This window comes from Protopterus annectens, chromosome 4.part0, assembly GCF_019279795.1.
Source record: "Protopterus annectens isolate FY-2018-M chromosome 4.part0, PAN1.0, whole genome shotgun sequence".
Taxonomy (NCBI): domain Eukaryota; kingdom Metazoa; phylum Chordata; order Ceratodontiformes; family Protopteridae; genus Protopterus; species Protopterus annectens.
Window position 1 is genome coordinate 564,199,795 of NC_056733.1, and position 26,417 is coordinate 564,226,211.

The window sequence follows — 26,417 nt, forward strand, 5'->3', positions numbered from 1 at the left end:
CCCTTTGGATGCTGCAAAGCAAATGAACATCAAAGAAATGTTAGCAGTGATTCAGACTTTGAAAGTTCTTCACCACTTATGATCTCCAGGTTCCCTTTTATTAGTCTAAGATGACACTGCAGTCATATGATGCTTGAACAAACAAGGGAGTGCAGGGTGATACCCTCTTTGCTGGTTTCCAGTAATGGTCTGGGAGATAGTCTTTCAGCATTCTCTGACACATCAAGCCTTCTACATCCTGTCAGAGCAAAACATAGTACACAGACTAAGCAGATCATGGACAGACTCTCACAAGTGGAACTTGGGGACAGAGGACTGCTTGGGTTTGGTCCAGATGTTGGGAACACTTCAAGTAGATCTGTTCCCCTCCTTTCAAACCAGACATTTGAAAAAAAATTGTGTTAGAGAAATCTTTGTAACAATGCCTGCAGGACAGAAACATTCTCATTCTCTTGGTTGGGCATGTTCCTTTATGCATTTCTACTCTTTCCACTGATACCCAAAGTACTTCTGAAGATTCAAAGAATTGCCAAAAATCATTGTGGTGACCTCCTTTTGGCAGAGGCAAAGTTGATTATCCCTTTTTCTTCACACTATAGATCTACTCACACACTGTCAGAGGTGATTGGTGCACCCCAGCTTAGAATCATCCAGGATGTCAGTAGCAGTTGCTGTTTCTTGATAACTTTTGGGCATTTGTTCCATGAGGATGTGCAGGAGGTATTGAAGGATGCAAAAACCTGCAACTAGAAAATGTCATGTTAATCTGTGGAAGACGTTTTCTAGGTGATGCCTGATATTAGACGGCCCAGTGTGATGTCTACCCCTCTGGTTTTAAAATATTTGTGTGAGGTACTCCACAGTGACTTGTCTGCCCATGGGTCCCTCTTTTTTGTCTCTGGAGTGAAACAGTTTATGATAGGAGTGTTGCACTTAAGGCCTCCTTGAAAGTAAATTCCTCCTCTTTAGGATCTCAGCTTTGTTCCTGAAAAATTTACCTCCTCTCCTTTTGAGCCTGTCTTTCAGGTTAATTTGAGGTTCATCACTTGGGCAAAATTGCTTATTGTTCTGATATCTGCAAGGAAAGTCTCTGAACTGCAAGGTGTTGTGGTGGACCATCCTTAATGTATTTCCACAAGGACAGGATTGTTCTACACGCTAATCCTTCCTTCATTCTGAATTGATGCTGAATCAAGCAAGTGATCTCCCAGGTTTCTTCCCAGAACCTAAAACAACAAGGGAGAAAAGATTCTGCATATGTTGAATGTGCACAGGCAGCTCAGAATCCTACCTTGACAGAACTAAGCTCTTCAGGAAAGCTGAACAACTGTTTGTTTATTTCCTGTTGTGGGGCTACGATGGATCAGCCTGTCTCTAAGCAAACAGTTGTTTATTGATTTGCCTCCTCTATTGTACTTAGTTGCACCCGCCATGGTAATCTATTCCAGACAAGGTTAAGGCACGTTCCATCAGAGCCTTATCCTCTATAGTGGCATATTGGAAAGGAGTGGTCTGTAGAAGCATTCTAGAGACAGCAAATTGATCCTCTGTTATCTTTACAAAATGCTATAGACTAGAATGTTTATCAAGTTCTAGAGCAGGCTTTGTGACGACCATTCTCCAGGAGCTCCTGTATCCTTATTATTCCTCCTCCAAGATAGAGTAAGCTTTGACAGTCTACCCATATGCCACTGAGGTAGTATGAGTAATGAACATAATGCACTTGCATACGTCCTACTTACCTGTAACAGCAGATGTTCAAATTTCAGAATGCTTCAGTGGCAGCACCCACCCCCACCCCCTATTTTATATATAGTTCAAAGGTATCCAACCTTGTTGCATTGTTGGTTGACTTTGGTTGTTTGTCTTGGTGCTTTTTGGCTGCAAATTAGTTGGTTTCATGCAATTCTTGTTTCTGGTCATTCTTGTTTTTCTACTTAGCACTGAAAGCCTGATTAACTGACTTTCTGTGACAGGGGGTTAAGCTTTCCCTGATGGGTGGGGCTTAGCTGATCTTTCACAAAGAGTCAGAGGAGGGGATTCTGAGCTCTGGAAAGCTCCCAATGTGGGTTGGTTGCGCAGGCACAGATCCCACATAATACTGAGGCAGTGTGAAATTCAAACGTCTACTGTTACAGGTGAGTAAGACTTGTACAGCTGTATGTTTTTGATTGTATGTTTTCATTCTTAAAGTAATTGAAATACCTTTATTTCAGATCACAAGAATGGACAGCACTTTATAATACCACAGATGGCAGACAGGTAAGCTGACTTAATTTACCTTTTTTTTAAGTTTATACTACTTCCTTTTGTATATTCACACAGAGACCATTTTGTATGGTTAAAACACAACTGTTTCAATTACAGTTATCTAAACAAAGTCTGGCAAATCAACAAAAAAGGGAGAGGAGAAATTCAAGTTAGAACACGGTTGTAGAATAGCAATCTTCTTGCTTCACCTGTCACACTTCTGTTATTTTTTCACACCTTTCCATTTTTATATTCTGACACCAAGGTCTAATTACCTCAAAGCAGTGAGTAAGTTTAATATTTTGCTGCAGTGCAAGTCAAAGTAAGATCTCTTACCCATAATTTTTTGTGGCCTCACAGTTGGAATATAGTAGGTATAATAGTTGTTGCAGGGTGAATTGCACTCCTGAAAATACTATTTTCCCAAGTGTTTTGTTTGCAAGTCCTGTTTTGAGTGGAATGTGGTCAGTCAGGTTGTGACTGTTTCATAGGTGTGCACTAGGCTAATGGCCCTGGACCCTTTACAATCCTAGCCCATAGGATTACCCTGGCATTGTGCCACCCAACCTTATTTCCCAGTGCCTCTGTCGAGTAGAGCTACTGGAGTGATCCTCTGGGTGAATTTTCTATTTCCCATCCACACATCAAGATTTCTCTTGAATAGGGCCAGTAAAGCTCTGTTTTGACATGTATGGGAAGTCTGTTCCATAGCATGGGCAGTCTCTGGGTTATGAACCTGTCCCTCCAGAATGTTTTGTTGATTGTGGTAATGAGATAGAGGTCTCTGGAGTGTGTGGTGTGAAGGGATTTCTTTAGATGTAGCATTTCTAACAGAGCTGGGTCACACATGGCTTTGTAAGTCAAGCAGAGATTGCCTCTATGAAGGCGATATGAGACAGAGAATAGTTGGAGTTTTTTGAGTCTGTCCATATATAGGTCAACTGTTTAAGATCTAGGATCCTCTTTGTGAGGTACTTTTGTGGCCTCTCCAGTTGTTGCAGGTGTCTAGTGAGGTACATGCCAAATGGGGCATTGTACTCGGCCTAATGAGGGAAGAGACCTCTTTCTTCCTGGATGCAAAACCCTTAGTAATGAGATGTGACACACAGAAGGACTTTCTGGCCACAGTGGCAATGTGGTGGTCAAAAGAGAGGTTGCTGTCAACCTGTGTTCTCAGATCTCTTGTAACGCCGTCTGTGTTCAGTGGACTACCATTGATGTTGTAAGTCATGGGAACTGGGTTTTTTCCCAAAGGGGATGACGACACATTTTTTGGCATTGAGCTGAAGGCCAGGGTTCTGACACCAGTCATTAGTCTCAGTGAGGCCTTTCTGTAGGATGTCAACATCACTTGGATAGTTAATAATAGCTCCCAACTTGCAGTCAGCCAGGGTCCCTTGGTGTTGGCCTGGACTTCAGAGAAGTAGCTACCAAACAGGAGAGGACCCAGGACCGAACCCTGTGGGACTCAACTTGTGACTGGTCAGCAGTCTGACTTGGAGTCAGCTGCTTTCACACTGTGGGTTCTGTCTGTGAGCCAGTTTGCAAGCCACCTAGTGATATATGGGTTGATGCCTAGCTTAGTGAGGTTTTCTAGGATTCCTGAGTGGGAAATAGTATCAAAGGCCTTGGCCAGATCAAGGTAGGCTGTGCGAACCACCTTGCCTTCATCCGCAGCTCCGGTCACTGACTCAGAGAAGTCGACCAAGTTGAGCAGGTATGATCTACCCTTCACAAAACCAAACTGTGTGGGTTCCAGAGTTTGGAGATTCCCTATATCCTTGTTTGTTGGGTCCATGATGATGCGTTCCATAGCTTTGAATATCAGACTCAGCAGACTAATGGGGCGATAGTTCCCTGGGTCTGTAATCACTCCTCCTTTGTGGAGAGGGATGACTGTAGCAGTGCACCATTCGGTAGGGACAAAGCCTGAGGTGAGGCTGTGATTGAACAGGGCGCACAGGTGAGGTGCCAGTTCACTCTGCAGTTCATGTAGAACACAGCCAGGGATATTGTCAGGTCCCATAAAAGCTTTATTCTTGGCCTTGGACAGTGCTGTTTTAACCTGTGCAGCAGTAATACCGGGTGCCTGGCAGTCTACTGGTATTGTGATTGGTCCTTTGGAGGGAGAAGGGTAAAGTTGGCACTGATTCTGTTGCCCAGTATATTGGCAATGTCTTTTGGCTCTGTATAAGAGGTACCATTGTTCAGTAGCTCAGAGCAAATCTGGGTATTGCCATGGAGATTCTTTACATAACTATAGAAGGCCTTGTGGTTGTCTTTACTATCTGCCGCAATCCTGTTTTCATAGCTAGCTTTAGACGATTTGATGAGGGATCTCAGCTTTTTGTTGAGGCTGATAAGGGAGTTTTTCCAGTCTTGGGACTTCACCTTATTCCGCATCAGTTTCCTCCTTCTGTTGTAGAGTTTGTTTATGGCAGGGGACCACCAGATTGGCTTCCTTTTTTTGGAGGATATCATCTTGGTTCTATTGGGTGTGGCGAGATCCATGTGTTTGTGTACGTGTTTGTACAGTGCATTGGTGTATGATTCAGTGGTCATGCAACTGTTCTCCATTTGCATGGGTGCAGTGAAGTTAGCCACCTCTGTTTTTAGGAGCCCAAAGTTAGCTTTGGAGAATTTTTTCATTGTGGTTACCTTTTTGGGGGTGGATGTGTATTTCTCAGGTGATTAGTTCATGGTTGGATCTAACCAGGAAGGTGTTGATTACTGGTTTAGAGCAGTGGTCGCCCATATTTGTAATGACCAGGTCAAGGATGTTGCTACCTCAAGTAGGGGTAAGAATGAGCTGCTCCAGGGCATTGGAATTAATGAATTCCAGGAAACGTTGGGCAAGTGTATTGGTACATGAGTAGTTCTCCCAGTTAATGGAGGGGTAGTTGGTCACCCAGTATGAGAGTGTTAGGTTGGACCATTATATTCTCCGGGTGCTTAGGAATGTGTTGTGCGAGTCTTGGGACCTGGTTGGGGACCTATAGCAGGCTATGACCTGAATCGCTGTCTTACCCAATGTTAGCTGCACCTTAAGTATCTTTGATGCGTTATGTTGGGCTACCAGTCTGGAGGTGTGCGCTTCCTTTATGAATATGGAAACACCACCAACTTTGGAGCTTCGGTCCAGGTTCTGAGACCGAAAGGTGTGGAATGAGTTATAGCCTGGTAGAGTTTGTTTATGGCAGGGGACCACCAGATAGGCTTCCTTTTTTTGGAGGAGATCATCTTGGTTATATTGGGTGTGGCGAGATCCATGTGTTTGTGTACGTGTTCGTACAGTGCATTGGTGTATGATTCAGTGGTCATGCAACTGTTCTTCATTTGCATGGGTGCAGTGAAGTTAGCCACCTCTGTTTTTAGGAGCCCAAAGTTAGCTTTGGAGAAGTTTTTCATTGTGGTTACCTTTTTAGGGGTGAGGGTGGGGTGGGGGTGGGGGTGGATGTGTATTTCTCAGGTGATTAGTTCATGGTTGGATCTAACCAGGGAGGTGTTGATTACTGGTTTAGAGCAGTGGTCGCCCATATTAGTAATGACCAGGTCAAGGATGTTGCTACCTCAAGTAGGGGTAAGAATGAGCTGCTCCAGGGCATTGGAATTAATGAATTCCAGGAAACGTTGGGCAAGTGTATTGGTACATGAGTAGTTCTCCCAGTTAATGGAGGGGTAGTTGAAGTCACCCAGTATGAGTGTGTTAGGTTGGACCATTATATTCTCCGGGTGCTTAGGAATGTGTTGTGCGAGTCTTGGGACCTGGTTGGGGACCTATAGCAGGCTATGACCTGAATCGCTGTCTTACCCAATGTTAGCTGCACCTTAAATATCTTTGATGCGTTATGTTGGGCTACCAGTCTGGAGGTGTGTGCTTCCTTTATGAATATGGAAACACTACCACCTTTGGAGCTTCGGTCCAGGTTCTGAGACCGAAAGGTGTGGAATGAGTTATAGCCTGGTAGCGCAGGAGTGCTTTCTGCTGCTTTAAACCAGGTCTCTGTTAGAACACAAATGTCGATGCTCTACATTTTAAGGAGTGCTTCGAGTGAGTGCATTTTGAGATTTAGACTTCTAGCATGACCCTCCGATTGCATTTGTTTGTAGTTGTTACGGTGGTAATTTGGTGTTTGGAACACCGCCTAAAAAGGCACTGTAGGGGTGGCAAGAGCCTTGGCCGGTATCCAGAAACCCAGGGGTGACAGATGCAGGCCATCTCTGGCAAAGTATCGAGGTCTGTCAGTCACGTCATCCCAGTCCGACAGATACTGGATCCCCTTAGAATGACACCAGAAACTTAGCCAATTGTTGAAATCATTTTCTGCTTGTATTGTGGTATCATTCTGGGTGATGGTAGGATGCTGCTCAGGGATAGGGTCATACCAGCCTGGGCTACATAATCCCAGAGCTCCTCCATGTCTCTTTTCATGTAGTCCAGGGAGGTATGTAGTCCAGGGAGGTATGTCTCAGGTCATTCACACCCACATGTACAATAAGGGTCATATTTGTACCTGTTGTTGAGGGACCCGAGTGCGTGCATTATGTGGTGGATCCTGTCACCCGACAGGCAGCTGACTGTTACTTTCTCCTTATTCAACCTAGTGAGTGGAACCATCAGTGTGCCTCACTATGGAGTCACCTATGACTAGTGTGTTGGGAATGCTGTTTTGCCTTAGGGGCTTTGGCTGAGTGGCATACTGTTTAGGAGAGTTGTGTGTCTCATGACTAGTGTTGTATTGTGGTGGTCGAGTGTGTTTTTGCCTTGGAGGTCTCTGCTGTTGTGGTAGATTTTTGAGAGTCGCCACGAAGGTGGGTGTGTGATTTGTGTTTTTATGTGAATTCACTGCTGGGGTGTGTTCTGGAGGGCTATGTGTTCCATGTGATGTGGTGCAAGTGCTAACCTTCTTCTCTTGACCAGCTATTCAGGTCTTGGTGCGTGGCTTCCAGTTTGGATATATAAGTGCATCTCTCGCAAGTCCGAGTGTTGGGAGGTAAGACGAGAGGGTTGTCAGTGTACATGAGGCAGTTGCTACATTGCCTCAGGATGCCCAAGTTCACCAGGTTATTAGGAGAAAGCACAGGGAACTGACCTTTAGACATGCTTGGAGGGGTGGGCATTAATAATAAGTACTGGAGCTGTTTCCTTGTATAACGTTTAGTGCTGGTAGCACTTTGTGTGCTACAATAATTGCTACAAGAAGTCTGGTAAAGTGCTAGACTAATAAGCTAGTAAAAGTGCAGGAGAGGAGAGGACTAGTAGATATAAGGGAAAAAATTGAAGAGCAGACTTTGGCATTGCTTAGCTTACAGATTTGCTGTATCCAGGACTGTTTGTATCTGGACTAGACTAGTTACAGGAAAGGCAGGAAACAAGAATAAACGCGGGTTTCATTACTTTTGTAAATTAGTGTTAGGATTCATAATTAATTACTAGACTTGCAGTCCAAAAGACCATTAAGGAACCTAACAGTAGTTGTTGGTGCGGTCATTTTATTATCCTTGGGGTGGGGGGGTTGGCAGCATGTACAGCAGTGAACTATTTCATTCATCTGACACCAGTCTCTCTTTTTGCAGTTTCTGTGTGGTTTGATGAATGGACATAGGATCATAGGAAGTCACTAGGCTATTGGCCCTGAGGCCCTTAAAAGCCTAGCCAAGAATTTAGCCCATGTTCCAACAACTCAGCACCCTATGCCACTGTCCAGCAGTGACATAGGTGGAATCCCTGGGGTGTATTTTCTTTTCCCCATCCAGTTATCCAGGTTGCTCTTAAAAAGGTGTAATGAGGTAGTCTGCTTTACGTGGAGTGGGAGTTATTCCACAAAAGGGGGAGTCTCTGGGACACAAATCTATCCCGCCAACAAGTCCTAGTGATGTGTCAGACCCGGTTGAGGTTTGATATGTGGGATACTCGAGTGGAGCTTGACTTGCGGATATGCAGCAGTCCCATCAGGGTGGGGTCTGAGATTGCTTTGTATGTCAGACAGATGTCTCTGAGAGGGATAGGGCTTTTAGCCTATCTGTGTAGGGTACATGTTTGAGGCCCTGGATTCTCCGGGTGAGGAATCTCTGTGGTCTCTCCAGCTGCTGCATGTGCTTTGTGAGGTACATGCCAGAAGGGGCATTGTATTCAATAATCTGTCTTATAAGGGAAAAATACAGGGATGTTATAACACCTTTTCCCTGGATGAGATACTCTTACTAATGAGGTGGGCCATGTTGAAAGCTTTCCGTACAACAGAGGCAATATGGCTATCAACCTGGGTTCCCAAGTCCCTCGTGACTGATTGTGTGCTTAGTGCCTTATTTTCAATGTGATAATTTGTGGGAACAGCATTCTCCCCAAAAGGGATGATGATGCATTTTTTGGCATTCAGTTTGAGGCCATGTTTCTGGCACCAGTCATTTGTTTAGGTGAGACCCTCTTGGAGGAAGTCCACATCATTAGGAGACTTGATGACAGCACCAAGCCTGCAGTCATCTGTAAACTTGGTCAGCTATAGCCCACTAGATTTCGTCTGCACCTCTGAGAAGTATATCCCAAACAGCAGAGGCCCCAAGACCGATCCATGGGGTACACCGCTTGTTACGGGTCTACTACTTGAGGTGGCTTCCCCTATTTTGAGTAGGTGGGTTCTATCAGTAAGTCAGTTTGCTACCCATCTGATAACATATGGATTGATGCCTAGTTGAGAGAGTTTATCTGTTATACCTGAGTGGGAAATAGTATCTAAGGCCTTGGCCAGGTGAAGGTAGGCGGTGTGCACTGTCTTCTCCCTGTCTATGGCCTTGGTGACTGGCACAAAGAAGTTGACCAAATTTAACAGGCATGACCTCCCCTTGACAAAACCAAATTGTGTGTGATCAAGTGTCTGGAGATTGCCAATGTCCTTGTTAATGAGGTCCATGATAATCCGCTCCATGGCCTTGCAGATCAGGCTAGATGTTCTTTGTCTTTCACTGTTGCAGTCATTACATTTGGGTAATCTGCTGGCAGGTTGCCCTCAGTCGGCCTGATTAACAAAGTCTTGGGTCCTGCGTCGGTTGCTGTCCCTTCTTCCATGACGTTAGGTCATCAGGGGGTATAAAACATGCAGCCGATGCCATTACATCAGTCTTTCTTGCTGCGCGGTGCCTGAAGCAGAAGCAGTTAGCAAGTGCCTGTCGTCCGACTCCTGAAATTTTCATTTTCGAGTTTCAGATCCGTCGTCTTCAACTAAAAAGCTAAGTACCCCGTTGGAGAAACTTTTTCTTGCTCCTTACCGATGTCAGTAAAAGTTAATAATTGCATTTACTTGTGGGAAGCAAATACCTCATAAGGAGTTTCATTTGTACTGTATTCCTTGCCTAGGCCCTGACCACAACGTACCTTGCTGTCGGTTTTGTGCTTTATTTAATCAATGCACTATCAAGCGTCAGTACATTTTTGCTTTTAAATATTTTGGCTCACGCTTTAATTATCCAGAAATGTTGGTTAGCAATCTGACTACCGGAAAACCTAAAAAACGCAATGAAAAAGACAGGCCGTCAAGGTCCAAAACTGCCGACGACACTTCTCCTAAGCCAGTCGCCAGTTTGCCGGTACTCAGTGAGGCGCTTTCGCAGCCCCTGATACCCGCTACTTCTGATTCGCAGGTCTCGACTGAAACCCATTCGGAGTCCGGTATGCCGCGAGATGCTTGAGTTATGGAACCCGCAGATGTCTCTACCTTGGATGCGTCCAGAGCCGCTGTGCAGTCACCGGCTTCTGAGGGTGTTTTCAGGCCTACAGATTTGTATATTAGACCGACGCCATCTTCAAAACTAAGGCCAAAATCTCGACCAATGCCTAAAAAAACGATGTCTGGGCCACATTTGCAGGCCCCTATGCCTAAAAAACAAATGATCAAAATGGCTGAAGATTTAATTACTCTGATCAGGGGTAGCCAACCCCCCCCCCTCTAAGAGGCCTAGGCAAAACATTGAATGTTAAGTTGTCAATCTCGCCTTCATTCTTGCTGGATGGGTTCAGAGCCGAACCTCAGCTCCGACTCTGCCTATACTAAAGCTCGAGAGCTAATTTTAACGGCTCTAGGCAATCATATATCCCATGATGCTAGGCGGTAACTACCCAGATCTCGTTTGCCGCTTACGCTAGCAAGGTTGCTCTTTTTACCGGCTCACAGGTTAGTGACTTTTTTTTTCACTAAAATGTTAGTCTTCTCCTTAGTTTTTCCCCTAGTATACTATTTAATCTTTTATAGGCTAGTTTCTGGTTATTTTAAAAGTTTAGTCCCTTTTGTTTATCCCTGTCATACTCCCTCACCCTAGGTTAGGCCTTAGGCCCTTCGGTTTTATTCTAATTCCCTTACAGGGATTCTTAGCTGTGTGTGTGTTCCCTCCGTATCCCTGTATCCCTATTTGTTGGAGTGTGTGTGTGTGTGTGTGTTTTCTTCTATTTTTGGTTTTTCCTTTCAACTACAATATGTCGAAGGAGACAAAGGTCTTAGGCTTCAAGAAGTGTGACTCGTGCTGTCAGAAGATGTCTCTGACAGACAGTCACACTTCTTGTGTTTATTGCCTGGGACCCCTGCACCTGCAGGACTCTTGCTCAGTGTGCCATGCATTCAGCCCAAGAGTCCTGCAGGAGCACAGGAATAAATTGATACTAAGGGGCTTATTAAAGCCAGAAGGTTCCCCGGCTAAGTCCGTGCTGGGGAAGCCTTCGAAACCACCTAAACCATCGGCTCCAGGCTCTAAGCCTTTGGATGGTGGCTCATCTTCTGTAACATTATCGGCTCCGGCTGGAGCCGATACCTCTGTATCGTAGCTACCTGCATCGGCTCCAGCCGGAGCCGATACCTCTAAGACTCTGTCTTCAAAGTCAGCTCCGGCTGGAGCCGACGCATTTACGGCTCCATCAACCCTGATGCCCTCCACATGCAAGAGGTCCAGATCTCTGTCTCTGGAGTCTATACATTCGGCTCAGAGGTCACCGTTACTCTCGGAGCGGAGCCATCGGAGCCATTCCTCTCTGTCTTCCAGGCTTTCCGATCATGACCTTAAGAGGGTGGTAAGTAGACTATTAAAGTCTCAGGCACTAGCCCAAATGCTTCACAGCCCATCTCATCAGACAGTGGCTACGTCCATACAACAGACTATTCCTCCTTCGACTCTACCCCAGTGTTCGGAGCCGGAGCTCCTTGGAGCCGTGACCGTTTTGACGTCGGAGCCGATACCTCCCCCTTCGGCACCATCGTCTGCTCTGATCTCGTCCATGGCACCATCCTTGGAGGGATCAGGGCGCTTGGACTCTCTCGCCGGCTCCGAGGGGGCGAGTGGCATCGGACCCTTGTCCGACCCCGTTCTCTCTCTCGGAGCGTCTGCGTTGGTGAGTTCGTCCCCGACATCGACTTCGGAGCCGTCCCTGTCAGTGCCGGCTGGGGTTCCTAGCTCTTCGGAGCGGGAGCTCTCTAGCCTGCCTGACAGGGGCGCCTTCGAGGTCATGAGGAGCGTATTGGCCCCAGTGCCTGCTCTACGGTCAGCTCCATCAACTCCTCCCACTGTAGTGCCTGCTGATGTCTCTTCCCACTCTCTCGCCCCCGGCCATCGAGATCCAAAGCCTCAGGTTTCCCCATTGGGAATATCCTCCTCTTCCGAGGTTTCCCCTGATCCGTCAGGTGAACCCCCGCGTAAGAGGACATGTAAGAGGAAGCATGTGGACTCCCCTGAGTCCGTCACATCTGATACCGACTTGGATGAGTTGGAAGGATCCCCAAGGTCCCCCTCTGAGGATGTGTCCTTCTCTGACATCCTTGAAATCCTTAAACAGAGGGGGAACTGGTTTTCCCTTAATCCTTCCGAGGACGAGTCGGTTTACCTGGAGGCTTTTGGTTCTCGACCCTCCACCTCCTGGGTGTCTCTGCCCTTCGACCCCCTTATGGAAGTGGTGGCACGGAAGGCGTAGGTGGCCCCTGACTCGTTGGAACCCACCCCATGGAGGCCTTCTAAATTTATAACAGCCCCTTCTGATAAGCAATTTTTATCCAAAGGTATCCCAGTTGATGCCATGGTGGTAGCGGCGGCCACTAAGAAGGAACTGGCTGATCCTTCAGTACCTATCCATCCGCCTAACAAGGAATCTAGGACAATGGATAGGTACGGGAAGCGGATGTTCTCGTCAGCGACCTTTGCCATGCGGTCGCTGAACTACTTATGCCACTTCACCCGTCTTCAAAGAGACATTCTTAAAGAACTGGGTGAGGTCCTACAGGATCCATCAGCTGCTGGGTCTCAGGAAAAAATTAACTCACAGCTAGGAACCCTGAATTCCATTGTCAACTCCTCCATGCGGCTTATTCCATATGCAGCCGATGGAGCGAGTAGGGCCGCAGGCACAGGTGTGGCTTTGAGGCGTCACGCCTGGATGCGGCTTTGTAACTTCGCAGACCCCTTCAAGGAGTCTTTCACTAACTCCCCCTTTGATGGTTCAACGTTGTTTGGACCTCAAGTGAAAGATACTTTGACCAGATGCGAACAAGATGGCAAGACTCTTTCTGCCGTAGGAGTCTGTTTTTCTACCCCATCTAGACCATATCCTAAGGGTCAAAAGGGTGGAAAAATGTGGTTCCGTAAATCACAAGGAGTCACGCCTGATGCAAGAGGTCAGTTCACCCCTAGAGGCAGAGGGGGGAACAACAACAGACGCCGTCCAAGAGGCAGAGGGGGTCCGCAGAACCAGGGTAGCAGAGAAACCCTCTCTGACAAACCCTTCCAGCATCCCTGAGGTGTTCCCCGACTGTCCACCTTCGGAGGCAGTCGGGGGAAGATTATCGCTGTACCCACAAGCCTGGCTCTCCCTCACTCAAGACAAATGGGTGCAGTCGATCATATCCGAGGGTTACAAAATCCCCTTTATCCAAACCCAAATGATTCAAATGGGGTCTCTTCCAGACGTTCCACCCAGTCTAAGGGAACAAGCAGCACTAGAAATATCAAAGCTGCTAAAAAAGAGAGCCATCCAGCCAGTCCCAGCAGACCAGCTAGGATCCGGAGTCTACTCAAAGTTCTTTTTGGTACCAAAAAAACAGGGGACTGGAGGCCAATATTGGATCTCAGCAATCTAAACAAGTTTGTAAAAAGAACGAGGTTCTGGATGGTCACACTACAGTCCATTTTACCCCTTCTGGGCAAGGACAATTGGATGTGCTCAGTGGACCTTCAGGATGCCTACTATCACATCAAAATGCACAGGCGCTCCAGAAGGTTTCTCCGCTTCAGGCTAGGAGCCAGTCACTACCATTTCAGAGCCCTGCCCTTTGGTCTCACTACAGCCCCCCGAGTGTTCACCAAATGTATGGCAGTGGTTACGGCTCACCTGAGACGTCAAGGATTCCAGGTGTTTCCATATCTAGACGACTGGCTCCTCACTGCCACCACCAGGCGTCAACTTCTTCTAGCCAGAGACTACACCATCCACATTTGTAAAAGAGCTAGATATCTCTCTAAATTTCGAAAAGTCTGCCTTGTCGCCTTGTCAGTCTTATTACCTTCATAGGCGCCACCTTGGACACCGTTCAGCTCTCAGCAAAGTTAACAGAGCAGAGGGTCTTAGATATTCAAAGTCATGTTCACGTCCTTCTTCAGAACAACAAAGTTCAGGCCAGGTATGTTCTGAAGGTATTAGGTCTCATGGCGGCAGCCATCACAATTCTTTCCCTTGTCCGCTTTTACATGCGGCTTCTTCAATGGATGCTTTTCTCCCAGTGGTCCTTCCAACAGCTCCCTATGACACACAAGATCCTAATAACTCTATCTTGCAGAAAACCTCCATCTTGGTGGATGGTCTCCCCTCAAGTCCATCAAGGCAGACCTTTTACTCCACCCCCCCGGTCGCCACAGTCACAATGGACACCTCCCTGATTGGTGGGGGGGGGGGCATTTTCAGGGCAGGACAGTCCATGGCACATGGCAACCCTTCGAATGCCACTTGCACATAAACGTCCTGGAGATGAGAGCAGTGCTTTTGACGTTGCAAGCCCTTCAAGACTCTCTTCCCCTAGGGACGATTGCAATTCAGACGGACAATATGTCCGTAGTATGGTATATTAACAAGCAGGGCGGAACCAGGTCAATATCCCCTGTGTCGAGAAGCAGTCCGACTCAGGCAATGGGCGATCTCTTCTCAGTGGTTTCTGATAGCAACTCACATCCCCGGGAAGTCCAACGTCATAGCGGACAGGCTGAGCAGAGCTGTTCTCATGCCTCACGAGTGGTCTCTCAAGCAATCGGTGACGGACAAAATATTTCGGAAGTGGGGGTTTCCTTGCTACGATCTTTTTGCAACACCACAAAACAGCAAGTGCCTCGACTTCTTCACTCTCTTCCCCCTTCCAGGCCATCCCCCCAGAGACGCTCTAGTCCATGATTGGCCTCGGGGACTTCTTTACGCCTTTCCCCCCTTTCCGTTAATCACACAAACAATTCAGAAAGCTACCACCTTGAGGGCCAAGATGATCCTCATTGCCCCTTATTGGCCTCAACAGATATGGTTCCCTTTCCTGTATCGCTATCTTTTGGAGCAGCCTTGGCATCTGGATCCAGTGCCAGATCTTTTGGCCCATCAATCAGGGCAGCTGCACCAATCCCTCCAATCTCTCAACCTCACAGCTTGGTTGCTCCACTTCCATCCATAGCCAGGCTTCCAATGATTTCAAATTCTGTCCGCGATATTATCGTAGCTTCCCTTAAGTCTTCCACCAGAAGGATCTATGCTAGTAAATGGCAACGCTTTTCCTTTTGGGCAAAGGCTAGGAACCATAGATCCCTTCACTGATCCAATACACTTGGTCTTGGATTTCCTAGCCGAAATCTTTCATTCAGGATCTTCTTCCTCCACAGTAAAAGTTCAGCTAGCAGCCATCTCAAGTTTTCACATAGGCTTGTCGGACTCCAACATCATGTCCCATAAGCTTTGCAAGGCATTCCTCAGAGGTATCTTTTTACTCAGGCCTCCGATCAAAGACCCCCCCACCACAGTGGGATTTAAACTTAGTTTTAGCATCCTTGATTCTCCCTCCCTTTGAACCTGCGGCCTCCTGTTCCTTGAAGTTACTTTCCTGGAAGACACTATTCCTAGTTGCCATTACGTCTGCTAGGAGAGTATCTGAACTTCATGCCCTCTGCATTCGCCCTCCTTATTTAGTGTTCCATAAAGACGGGGTTTCTCTAAGAACTAACCCGTCTTTTTTTTACCCAAGGTGGCTTCTCAGACAAATTTAAATAGATCTATTGATCTTCCAGTTTTCTTTCCTAATTATTCAAACAGGGCGGAGCAAAAACTACATTGTCTGGACGTTCATCGTCAGCTCTGCTTCTATCTGGACAGAATTAAACAGTTCAGGAAATCTGATCAACTCTTTTTATCTTATGCTGAGAGTAAAAAGGGTCTTCCGGTATCTAAAGTAACCCTGTCTTAGGTGGCTGTCTTCTGTGATTACCTGTATTTATCAACTCAGAGGTAAAGAATTGCCTTCTAGGCCAAGAGCCCATTCAGCCAGAGCGTTGGCTACATCTACAGCCTTTCAAGCTAGATTACCAATAGACACTATCTGTGCAGCTGCCACATGGGCCTCTCCTCATATTTTCGTTCCACATTACAAATTGGACATGGCCTCCAGAAACAGGGCAAATTTTGGTTCCACCGTTCTCAAGAGTCTGTTCCAATGAGCCACCCAGGATGAAGGTGCTAGGGACGCAGTCCCATCCAGCAAGAATGAAGGCGAGATTGACAACTTAACATTGAGAAGTTATGTACCTACCATAACGTTCCATGTTAGTTGTCTTCTCTCTTGCGTCCCGCCCACCATCCCCCTAGCCTGGACAGACCGAGAGGTTTTTCCCTTCTTACAGGGGACCTTATCTTGCACTATTCCTAGCTCAGACAGTTGGTCCTGGGGTAGATACAGCTTCAGGTAGTGATATTTGGGGAGTTCTTCTTTCTCCTCCTCCACCTCAGAGAGGAGACTGAATTGGCTATGGTTTCTTAGCTACCAAATGAGATCTGGGTAGTTACCGCCTAGCATCATGGGATATAGGGTTGCCTCGAGCTGGTCAAATTAGCTCTCGAGCTTTAGTATAGGCCAAGTCGGAGCCGAGGTTCGGCTCCGAACCCATCCAGCAAGAAAGAAGGCAAGAGAAGACAACTAACATGGAACGTTATGGTAGGTACATAACTTCTCATTATGAATCTTCTGAACAAGATTCTATTTTTTCTGACTCTTCTAATGACCAGGAATTGTCTATACCTACTTATGAGGACTCTGATGCAGAAGATTCCATTCCTTCTGCTTCTCCCCCTGAGGATTTTTCTTTTGGGGAAACTTTACATACCTTAAGGGAACATTTCCACTGGGAAAGTCAGGATTTCTCTGAATCTAAAAAGTGACTTAGGGATTTTCTTCTTCTTCAGCATAGGCCTTTGGCTATACCTCCTGTTGTAGACATTGTTGATAATGTTTTTTTTCAGAATCTAGTATGGTTCCTGACTCCCACAAATTTCTTTTCAAAAATCCTATTGCAGATCTTGAAATCATTTCTCAAGGTCCCAAGGGCATTAAGGCTTCTACTGCTAAAAATCCTACCCCTTCTGATAGAGATTCCAGGGCGCTAGATAGATGGGGTACAAAGGTTTACACTTCTGCAACCTTGGCAATCAGGGCTTTAAACTGTCAATTTCGTATGCTAAAATATCAACAGCATATCATGGGACTGCTTAAACAGAAAATTATGTTAATTTCTGACTGTATGAAAAACAAAGATTTACAGGATTTATTGCATTCAGCTGAACAAGTTGGAAAACATACTTTGCATTGTTGTTTTGATTCTTTGTAGGCCTCTTGCAGGGCTGCTGTAACTGGGTCTGTGCTAAGAAGCCATGTTTGGCTCAAAGTGCAAAATCTGCATGATCATGTTAAAGCAAAATTGTTAGACGCTCCTTTACATCAGGACCGTCTCTTTGGTACTAAGGCTGAAGAAGTTTTAAAAAAAAGATGGAAGATGAAGCTAAATCTATGCAAACTGTGAAAGATTTCTTACAAGTGTAACCTCCAAGGTTTAGTAGGCACTGGCCTACTAAGAACTGGTCCTTTCCAGTTCCTTGGAAAGCCACTCAAGTCAAACCCAGACATTCCAAAGGCTCCAGGTTTCAGTCACAAGGGACTTTCAGAACAAAACAGTGGGGTGCCTCCTCTTCCAAATCTGGAAACAACAAGACACCTCCCTATGGTAAGCAGTCTTGATGACTTCCCTTTACACTTACCAGGCACTTATCTTTTAGCCGCCCCTTTGAGGGGGAAACTGGCTCTTCATGCAAGAAACTGGCAACTTATAACCCTGGATAAATGGGTTTTAAATAAAGTATCCCAGGGATACAGATTTTATTTCCACACGCTGCCAATACAAAACGGATGGCCAGACCTGCCCCCAAATCAGTGGGCAGAGGCCCAGAAACAAGTGCTTTCTCTCATGAGCATGGGGGCTATTCAACCAGTACCAGAAGAGGAAAAGGGACAAGGTTTCTATTCAAGACTTGTCCTGGTACCCAGAAAAGACAAATCATGGCGTCCAGTTCTGGACTTGTCTACTCAAAACACCTTTCTGGACATTCCAAAATTCAAGATGCTGACTCCTCACCAGTTACTTCCTATGCTAGGCAAAGATGCCTGGTGTTGGCAACTCTAGATTTAATAGAGGCTTACCTGCATATCCCAATCAGGGAATCTTGCAGAAGATACCTCCGCTTCAAGGCAGGCTACTTGCATTACCAGTTCTCTGCACTGCCGTTTGGCTTATCTACTGCGCCCAGGGACGCTTGGGTGGATGCTCTATCGTTCAGCTTTTCACAGAATGCCTTTCCCAGTCTTCCTCTGCTCTCCAAAGTAAGTCAAACAGGACAAACCAAAAATGATTTTGATTGCTCCAGACTGGCCTCGCCAGCGCTGGTACCCACACCTGTGCAATGTGTCACACCTTCCACCGTGGCACCTGCCTCAGACACCTTACTTACTGTCTCAGCAGAACAACCAAATTCTGCACACGCAGCTCCAAACTTTGAATCTTGCAGCGTAGCTAATTACATAATTTCAACCTTAGCATCCATCAGCAAACCTGTGATGGATGTCATTTTCGAGGCGAGAAGGCCTTGTACTAGAAAATCTTGTGCTGACAAATGGAAAAGATTCTGTGCCTGGAACCAGTCTCTAGGGATATGCACAGCAGTGCCCAACATTCCTCAGATTTTACAATACTTAACTGAGATGCTTCGCAAGGGCCTGTCCTTTTCTTCCATAAAAATCCATGCCTCAGCCATTTCAGCTCATTGCAACACAGAACCTCCCCTCTTCTCTCATCCTCTGCTAAAGCAGCATCTCAGAGGGGCCAAAAACTTAAGACCACCCAGGAGAGCTCCAACCCCTACCTGGGACCTCAATTTTGTATTGGAAAAGCTCACTCTCCCACCTTTCGAGCCAGCTGCTACTGCAGATTTAAAATTTCTCTCCTGGAAAACAGCTTTCCTTTTAGCAGTTTTAGCTAGAAGGATTTCCGAATTACAGGCTCTTATGGCAGTGGAGCCTTCCATCATTTTTCATGTGGACAGGGTATCTCTCAGGACCAGTCCATCCTTAATGCCTAAGGTGGTATCCAGTGTGGCTCTTAATCAGACCATTCATTTGCCAACTTCAGCGAGATTTCCTCAAAGAGCTTTGAGATGCTCTGAAGGGCAACACAGATGATGCTGTCTCTGAGCAGCTGCCAGCATAGCTTAACACCCTTAAATCTGTTGTGAACTTGCTCATTTCTTATGCAGCCAATGGATTGAGCTGAGCAGCAGGTTCAGCGATAGTCATGCGGAGACAATCCTGGATACGCTTGTGCTCTTTTGCGGAAGCCTTCAAATCTTCCTTTGTCAACGCCCCATTTGATGGCTCTTCACTGTTTGGGCCCAAAGTCAAGGAGACTCTCACTAGGTGTGAGCAGGAGGGAAAGATTCTGTCTGCCGTAGGAGTTCGGTTTTCCACCCTTACTAGACCATACACCAAAGGGCAGAAAGGTGGAAAAATGTGGTTCCGAAAGTCCCAAGGAGCTTTGCAGAACACACGTAGTGAACCCCCCCTCCAGGGGCAGAGGAGGGGGCAATAATGGAAGATGTCACCCTGGCGGCAGAGGGGGTCCACAGAACCAAGCAGACAGGGAGCAGTTCCTTGGCAAGCCCTACCAGTGCTCCTGAGAGGACACCATTCTGTTACCTCACGAGTGGTCCCTCAAGAATGAAGTTGTAGAGAAGATTTTCCACAGGTGGGGCCAGCCTTGCTGCAACCTGTTTGCATCTCGTATGAACGCCAAATGCAGAAGCTACTCTGCCCTATATCCCCCACCAGGGGACAACCCAAGGGACTCGCTCATACACGATTGGCCCACGGGACTCCTGTATGCCTTCCCTCCTATTCCCCTGATTCCCAAGTTCTTGCAGAAAGCCAAAGCTCTTGGCAGGATGGTAATCTTAATAGCTCCACTTTGGCCTCATCAGATTTGGTTCCCCTTTCTCCGACTCTACCAACTGGAGGAACCTTGGATTCTGCACCCAGTTCCAGACCTTCTGACACATTCGTCAGGGACCCCCCCACCCCTCTCTTCGTTCCCTCAGACTGATAGCTTGGCTGCTCCAATTCCCTTCCTAGCCAGGTCACATGACTTTTTTCTTCGGAGGTACAGCACATTCTTGAATCTTCCCATAAAGCTTCTACCAGAAAGTTATGTGCTAGTAAATGGAAGCGTTTTGCCATTTGGGCTTCTCGTAAAAACATTGATTCCTATGTGGCCCCTACTGCTAGTATTCTGGAATTTCTCTCTCAACTTTTTCAAGAAGGTGTTGCGGCTGCCAAAATTAAAGTACAATTGGCTGCCATCTCAAATTTTCATCTTGGAACTGAGTGTTCTAACTTAATATCGCACAAATTGTGTCAGGCCTTCCTTAAGGACACCATTCATCTCAGGCCTCCTGTTAGACAGCCCTTTACTCCCTGGAATCTAAATTTTGTTCTCTCCCATATTATTCCTCCTTTTGAGCCTGCGTCATCTTGTCAATTGAAGTTCCTGTCGTGGAAGACTATTTTCTTGTTGGCCATTACTTCAGCACGCAGGGTATCTGAGCTTCAAGCCATTTCTGTCAAACCACCGTATTTGGTGTTTCATCTGGACAGGGTTTCACTGAGGACTAACTCTTCATTCTTGCCAAAAGTGTGCTCCGAGACCAATCTGAACCAAACTATTGAACTTCCAACCTTTTTCCGTAATCATTCTAGTCAGTTGGAATACATGTTGCATAAATTTGATGTCCACAGACAATTGAGATTGTATTTGGACAGGACAAAGGAATTTCGAAGATCTGACAAGCTTTTTGTATCTTGTGCAGATGCCAGGAAAGGATTCTCCATTTCTAAAGTTACCCTTTCCAAATGGTTAACTGACTGCATTAAATTTATTTACTCTTCTGCCAACCAAATGTTAGAATATGGTGTGAAGGCCCATTCAACTAGAGCTGTCTCCACATCTTCGGCTTATACGGCTCATTTACCTTTCAATACTGTATGTGCAGCTGCCACTTGGTCTAAGCCTCATACCGTTATCACTCATTACAAAGTGGACAAGGCTTCCAGGGACAGGGCTTCCTTTGGTTCTACTGTCCTCAGAAATATACTCCTGTTAGCCACCCAGGATTAGAGTGCTTGGGACGGTACCCACGTGCAAGAATAAATGGCGAGATTAAACAACTTCACATAAAGAAGTTATGTTCTTACCATAGCGTTCCATGTGTGTTGTTTATCTCGCCTTTATTCTTACTGTCCCTCCCACCATCCCCCTCCAGGGTCCCGAAGAACGGGTAGACTTTGGGTCTGGTAGTGTTTCTGGGGTTCTTACTCCTGCTGGAGTACTTCTGAGTTACCTTTTTCTTGCTGCTGAGTTCAGCAAACTAGATCTGGGGTAGGATGGAGAGCATCATGGGATAGGGGCCTAGCCTCAAGCTATTCTGAGATCTCCCACGTGTAAGAATAAAGGCGAGATAAACAACTCATATGGAACATTATGGTAAGAACATAACTTTTTCTCTTTGTTAAGGTTGCCACCTTTTAAGTGGCCCAAAGTGGGATATGGGTGTGTGGCCAATATGACACTGGCCACACCCCCTACCATGACATTACCACAGCAGTGGTGAAGGAGATAGAGTTAACGGTACCACAGAACATGCTCCCATCCCTCAGAAATTAGTAGTGACATATTTTAAATATTGCTCTTATAAACTTAGTTGCTTGAGTATCAAAGTTTGTGTTCACATACATTTTCTGAAGGATTTGAAGTCTGAAACTGAAATGTATGTTGTTTAGTAACTTCAGTCCTCAGATCTTCCCAATGACTTGCCAGAAAAACACATCTTATGAGTAGACCAAAAAATGAGCCAAAAAAAATCTGGACATTCTGTGAAAATCTGGAGAGTTCAGAGTTATGGCTGGCTTACTTGCTGGTCCTGGTCATGAATATAAAAAAATTGGGGTTAACTGTTTTTAGGGTCCAACAAAAACACCTTTCCCATTTTCCCTTCAAGAATCTGATTCCAAAGCAAATCAGGCTGCTGAAGAATGCTACAAAAGAGAAGCTTATTGCACTTTAGAAATTATAAACAAAGACCTTCAAATGAAACTAAGTTAGCAGCAGTGTGGGGTACTACAATACAATAATGCCATTAGCAGCACATTTTAAATCATTTCATTACATTAAGCTGATTAAGTATGTCACTCGTAAGCAGCCACTTCATTGGAAAGCCACTGACAATTCATATGCAAGGTACAGTAAAGATAGCCCATCAGAAAAAACTTGCAATGTTATGTTAGCGTGAAGAAAAACTTTCAGAGATTGTGGCTGTAGTGTTTTTTTATTTGCGCTTATACAGCCGCTAATAGAAAACTGGGATTTATCTTTTATTGTGTTTTTTTATTTCTTTAGTGGGGAGATTGGATTCACTCAGGAAGAGCCCGACAAAGATGATGTTTGTATGTCTCTTTCTGGCTGAATCTCCACCCCTTCACGAGTTGCAGCCAATTGCTGCACTACTAACGCCTGGACCTAACAGGGAACAGCTTTGCCTGCAGGTCTGAGTTTGTCACTATTGGCGACGTAATCGAATTGCTGTGGAAAAAACAGAAGTTTTGCGGTTTTTCCACATCGATTCGGCATTATTGAAAAGCAGGACTTTAATAAAAGTCCCATTGCTTTACAGAGCGGGCAGCAGGATGGAGGTAGTGGAACCCATGAGTGTCCCACTGATAACGGGATGGGTGGTAATCTTATTTGTTATGTACACTCATTTTTATTTCAAGAGTGTCCAGTAGAAGACAGCACAGTGAGGATTATGATCAGGTTTCCAATCATAACCAAAATGTTATGTGCTTAAGACACGGATGTCAAAAAGTTCACCTTGAGAGCAAAGCTCAAAAAAGCTCGTCATCCATGTTGAAAATGATAACTTCCCTGGTTATATTTGGAAAGGCCTGATCATAGTTCTTTGAAGTGTTTAGAGCTTTACCTGCTCCCCATATACTAAAAGGTTTTTTTTAAGTGTATTAGCAGCATTTTGCAGCTGAAATGACTGTAATGCACTAATCACTGTGACAGGAAAAAAACTGCCTCTGGCTGTACAACCATATGTCCAACCAGTTTACAAAAGAGTAGCCACCCATGAAGAACATTAGGAAGCTGGTAAACATTTAAATTGGACTTTAAAGTCAATGCTTAACTTGTTTTAATGGCTTCCCACCAGTTTTCTGCTGAGTACTGTTAAGCACATGACTGGTGCTTAACAACGCTAAGAGACTGAGTAACAACTGTTAAACACCTTTCTGCTTTCTGAAATCAGAAAGGTGATTAATGAGCCTGTCATTTCTCGGAACATAGTCGTTATGCTCCATGTTCTACATTCGCATTTGAAGATCAGTGTGTATGTAACAGTTAATAAGTAAACGCCTTTAGTTGCTAAGTGCTGAGGCCATTCTTACTTAAGGTGGTCATCACATTTTATCCAACTTAAATCAGTTCTGTAAGGCGTGGAATCAGAAAACTAATTTCTTTTTCAAGAAGTGCCCTTGTGGTAAGACTTTTGATAAGGTCAGGGTGTATATAACAGTTAATGTGAATGTACATCTTTAGCTGCATAGTGCTGGTGCCTTTCTCAATTAAGCGAGTCATCTAAGTTTCTATTAACAGTCACTTTTTCTAAGGTGAGGAATCAAGAAACACGGATATTTTTGTGTTTTTGTGCATTTCAAACATAGGTTGTGTACTGTGCCTTAATGTGACTCCAGATAATGGAGCTCATTATTGTACTTAATAAAAATGAATTTGGAATGTAGTATTTGTGTATCATAAAATTCATCTGTGAAAAGCAGTAAACCAGTTCAACAAAGCCACATTAATAATCTTAGTCCTAAAGGCGCAAATAGCCTATTATTAGATCTAGTATTGCCCTAAAGTTTAAGTACTTGTTACTCACTACAGGGTAGCAAATTACATGGAAATAGATCCATTGCCTAAAGAACCAGCTTGGACATGTAGGAATGGGCAACTGATTGACTGCTGTAGTACCGTTTTGAGAGAGAGTGAAACTTAACATCAAAGTAGTGTCTTCTTGTGGTGACCAGAAATGAGCCCTTTGAGCACAATCCAAATGCGTGAGTAAAGATGGCACTGTTGCATCATAAGGGCACAGAGGTACAAGGCAATGACATTGCATGCATTGCATAAATCAAGCATGCACTCAGCCAGAAGAGTAAACTAGTGATTACAAGTAAAATCCGCTCAAGGACAGCAGCTGCCTAGTTGCTGACTCTTAACTGCATTGATGACATATAAAGTAAGGTGTTATTAGAATCCTCCCCCAAAAAAGAGAATAGCCCACTTGAGGAGTTTGAGTACTAAAGATTGGCAGGATGTGGGGAACAAAAGGGTTACTTACTGGTGACCAAAAGAAATTTGAGTTTCAACAGTGGAAGGGCCAATAGCAGTGTTACAGTGCAAGCAAGTGAAAATGTAATTAATTTCAGAAATGTAGTGGAAGTGGTAGTTCTTCTCTAATAGCAAAGTGGAAGTAGTTAAACATTTTTAAATGTTTTTTCTCACAAAACAGTGTGTACTGAATGCAAGTTCTCATTGTCAAAAAATTATATAAGGAAAATAAACAAATGGAAGGTCACGTCTATACATCTTGCTGTATTCAAATCCTGATGTGAATGTGATCTGTACTTATGTAGCAGTATCATGGGCTGCTAGCTGTGCTAATATCACCTCTTTGCTGGTAGGCATTACCAGTGCCCCTACTTGTCTTAATGTTACCATTTGACATGTGGGCCCCCATCGGCATGAGGTATTTACCTTGGCTTGCAGTTACTTTTATTTCATAATATTAGGCTGCCTGGTACTTAAAAAAAAAAAAAAAAAATTCTGCGTGAAGGTCAGTTCCCCTTTCTGTTGTCATCATGAAATAGTATGAGCACCTAGGGCAATGTGACCATTTTGTTACAGGACCTAAACTTGGGACACTTGAGGTCTGCAATCCCATTCTCCCAGCCCCATGGGAGTGGAGATAGGGCAGCCATGCCCTCTTGCACTGGGGCAGGTAGGTTGGGCTCCCGTCCTTCACCAGGCAGTGTGGGGATGTCACTCTGTGAATAGAACCACCCAGGAGGCAAGAGGCCACGTGACAGGAAGCTTGAAACAATGCACATTCGTCGGCACATGGCACCGTGGGGGTGAGAGACTGAAGTGTACCATAAAAAGTGCAGAGATGGGGGGACCCAGGGCCATCTCCCCTGCGAGTTTGAAAGCCCTAGGTGCAAAGCAAAGTGGAGAACCAGTGTCACAGAAGTCTGACTGAGGGACTGTCTGAAGCTTCGTGGCCCAGCAGAGTTCCATGAGGCTGGGAAGATCCCCTGAGAGGCTCCAAGAGCATGCATGACACTGCATGATTTGGCAGCATTTAGATATGTAACCCTGGAAAAGAGCTCTCTCTCCTGGGTAGAAGTGGAACCCCAGAGGTGGTCAGTCCCGATGGAAGTCTGGAAGGGAGAGAGAGGTGGAAAGTGACTGGTACAAGACGGCTCTCGCCTGGGTGAGGGGGTACAGACCATGCCCTGCCTGGGACAGAAGTCTGGAAGGGGGAGAGAGGCAGATAGTGGCAGGGCTGGGCCAGCTCCTGCGGGTCTATATTAGATGAACGAAAGTTCATCTTAGCGTACGCTTACATGAGTGAAAATTGCAGAACTCGAAACCGCAGTTGTGAGATGCGGTACAGTGAAGATGGGAATATTTGCCCTTTCCTCACTGTAGTGCGATGTCAGAGTAGGAATACATATTTAGTGGGGGGTGTGGGGGCGCAGCCCCCCACAATTGCAGTTTCAAGTTCCTGGATTTTCGCTCATGTGAGCGTTCGCTAAGATGAACTTGCGTTCATCTAATATAGACCCCTTCTGCCTGGGTGAGGGGGGGGGTCAGGCAGAGCTCCCCACAACAGAGGATCTTAAGGGAGTGCTAGGGTGGACAGCAGTGGTGCCTGGAGAGCTCCTTCCTGGGTGAGTGGGGTCAGGCACAGCCCCCCCATGATGGAAGTTCTTAAGGGAGCAACTGGCGGACAGTGGTGGGGCCTGGAGAGCTCCTGCCTGGGTGAGTGGGGTCAGGCAGAGCTCTCCATGATGGAAATCCTTGAGGAAGCACCAGGGTGGATGGCAGAGGGGCCTGGAGAGCTCCTGCCGGGGCGAAGGCATCCACCTTCACCCCATAACCGACAGCATCCTTGAAAAATCTCAAAGTCCCCAGAGCTGCTCTGGATGGGAATGCAGGGAGATGCTGAAGCCTTCATGAGATCGGATCTGCCTCTCAGCGGCCGAGGGGAGTTCTGGGAGAGTGGACCGGATTGGAGGGAAGCTCTCCTGAGTGGGTCCAAGGGCATGAGCAATCCAGCACAATTTGGCAGCCTGCAGGAGACATGCAGGTGGCGGAGTCCCCTGATGGGGGGCCACGGTTGGGGAAGATCTCTTGGCCAGGTCAAAGGGAAGGACTGTAGGGTTTGGCCCTGACAGAAG

At 45.9% G+C, this 26,417-nt stretch overlaps 1 protein-coding gene across 7 annotated transcripts in view; it reads left to right on the forward strand.

Moving 5' to 3' along the window:
• GIT2 (GIT ArfGAP 2) overlaps window positions 1-26,417 on the forward strand; it is a 1,410,467-nt gene that overhangs the window by 401,367 nt on the left and 982,683 nt on the right. For all 7 annotated transcript variants that reach the window (XM_044068490.1, XM_044068492.1, XM_044068493.1 and 4 more), the window contains exon 8: window positions 2,217-2,262. In XM_044068490.1, coding sequence (XP_043924425.1) covers window positions 2,217-2,262 — 46 coding nt within the window. The remainder of the gene's footprint in view (window positions 1-2,216; window positions 2,263-26,417) is intronic.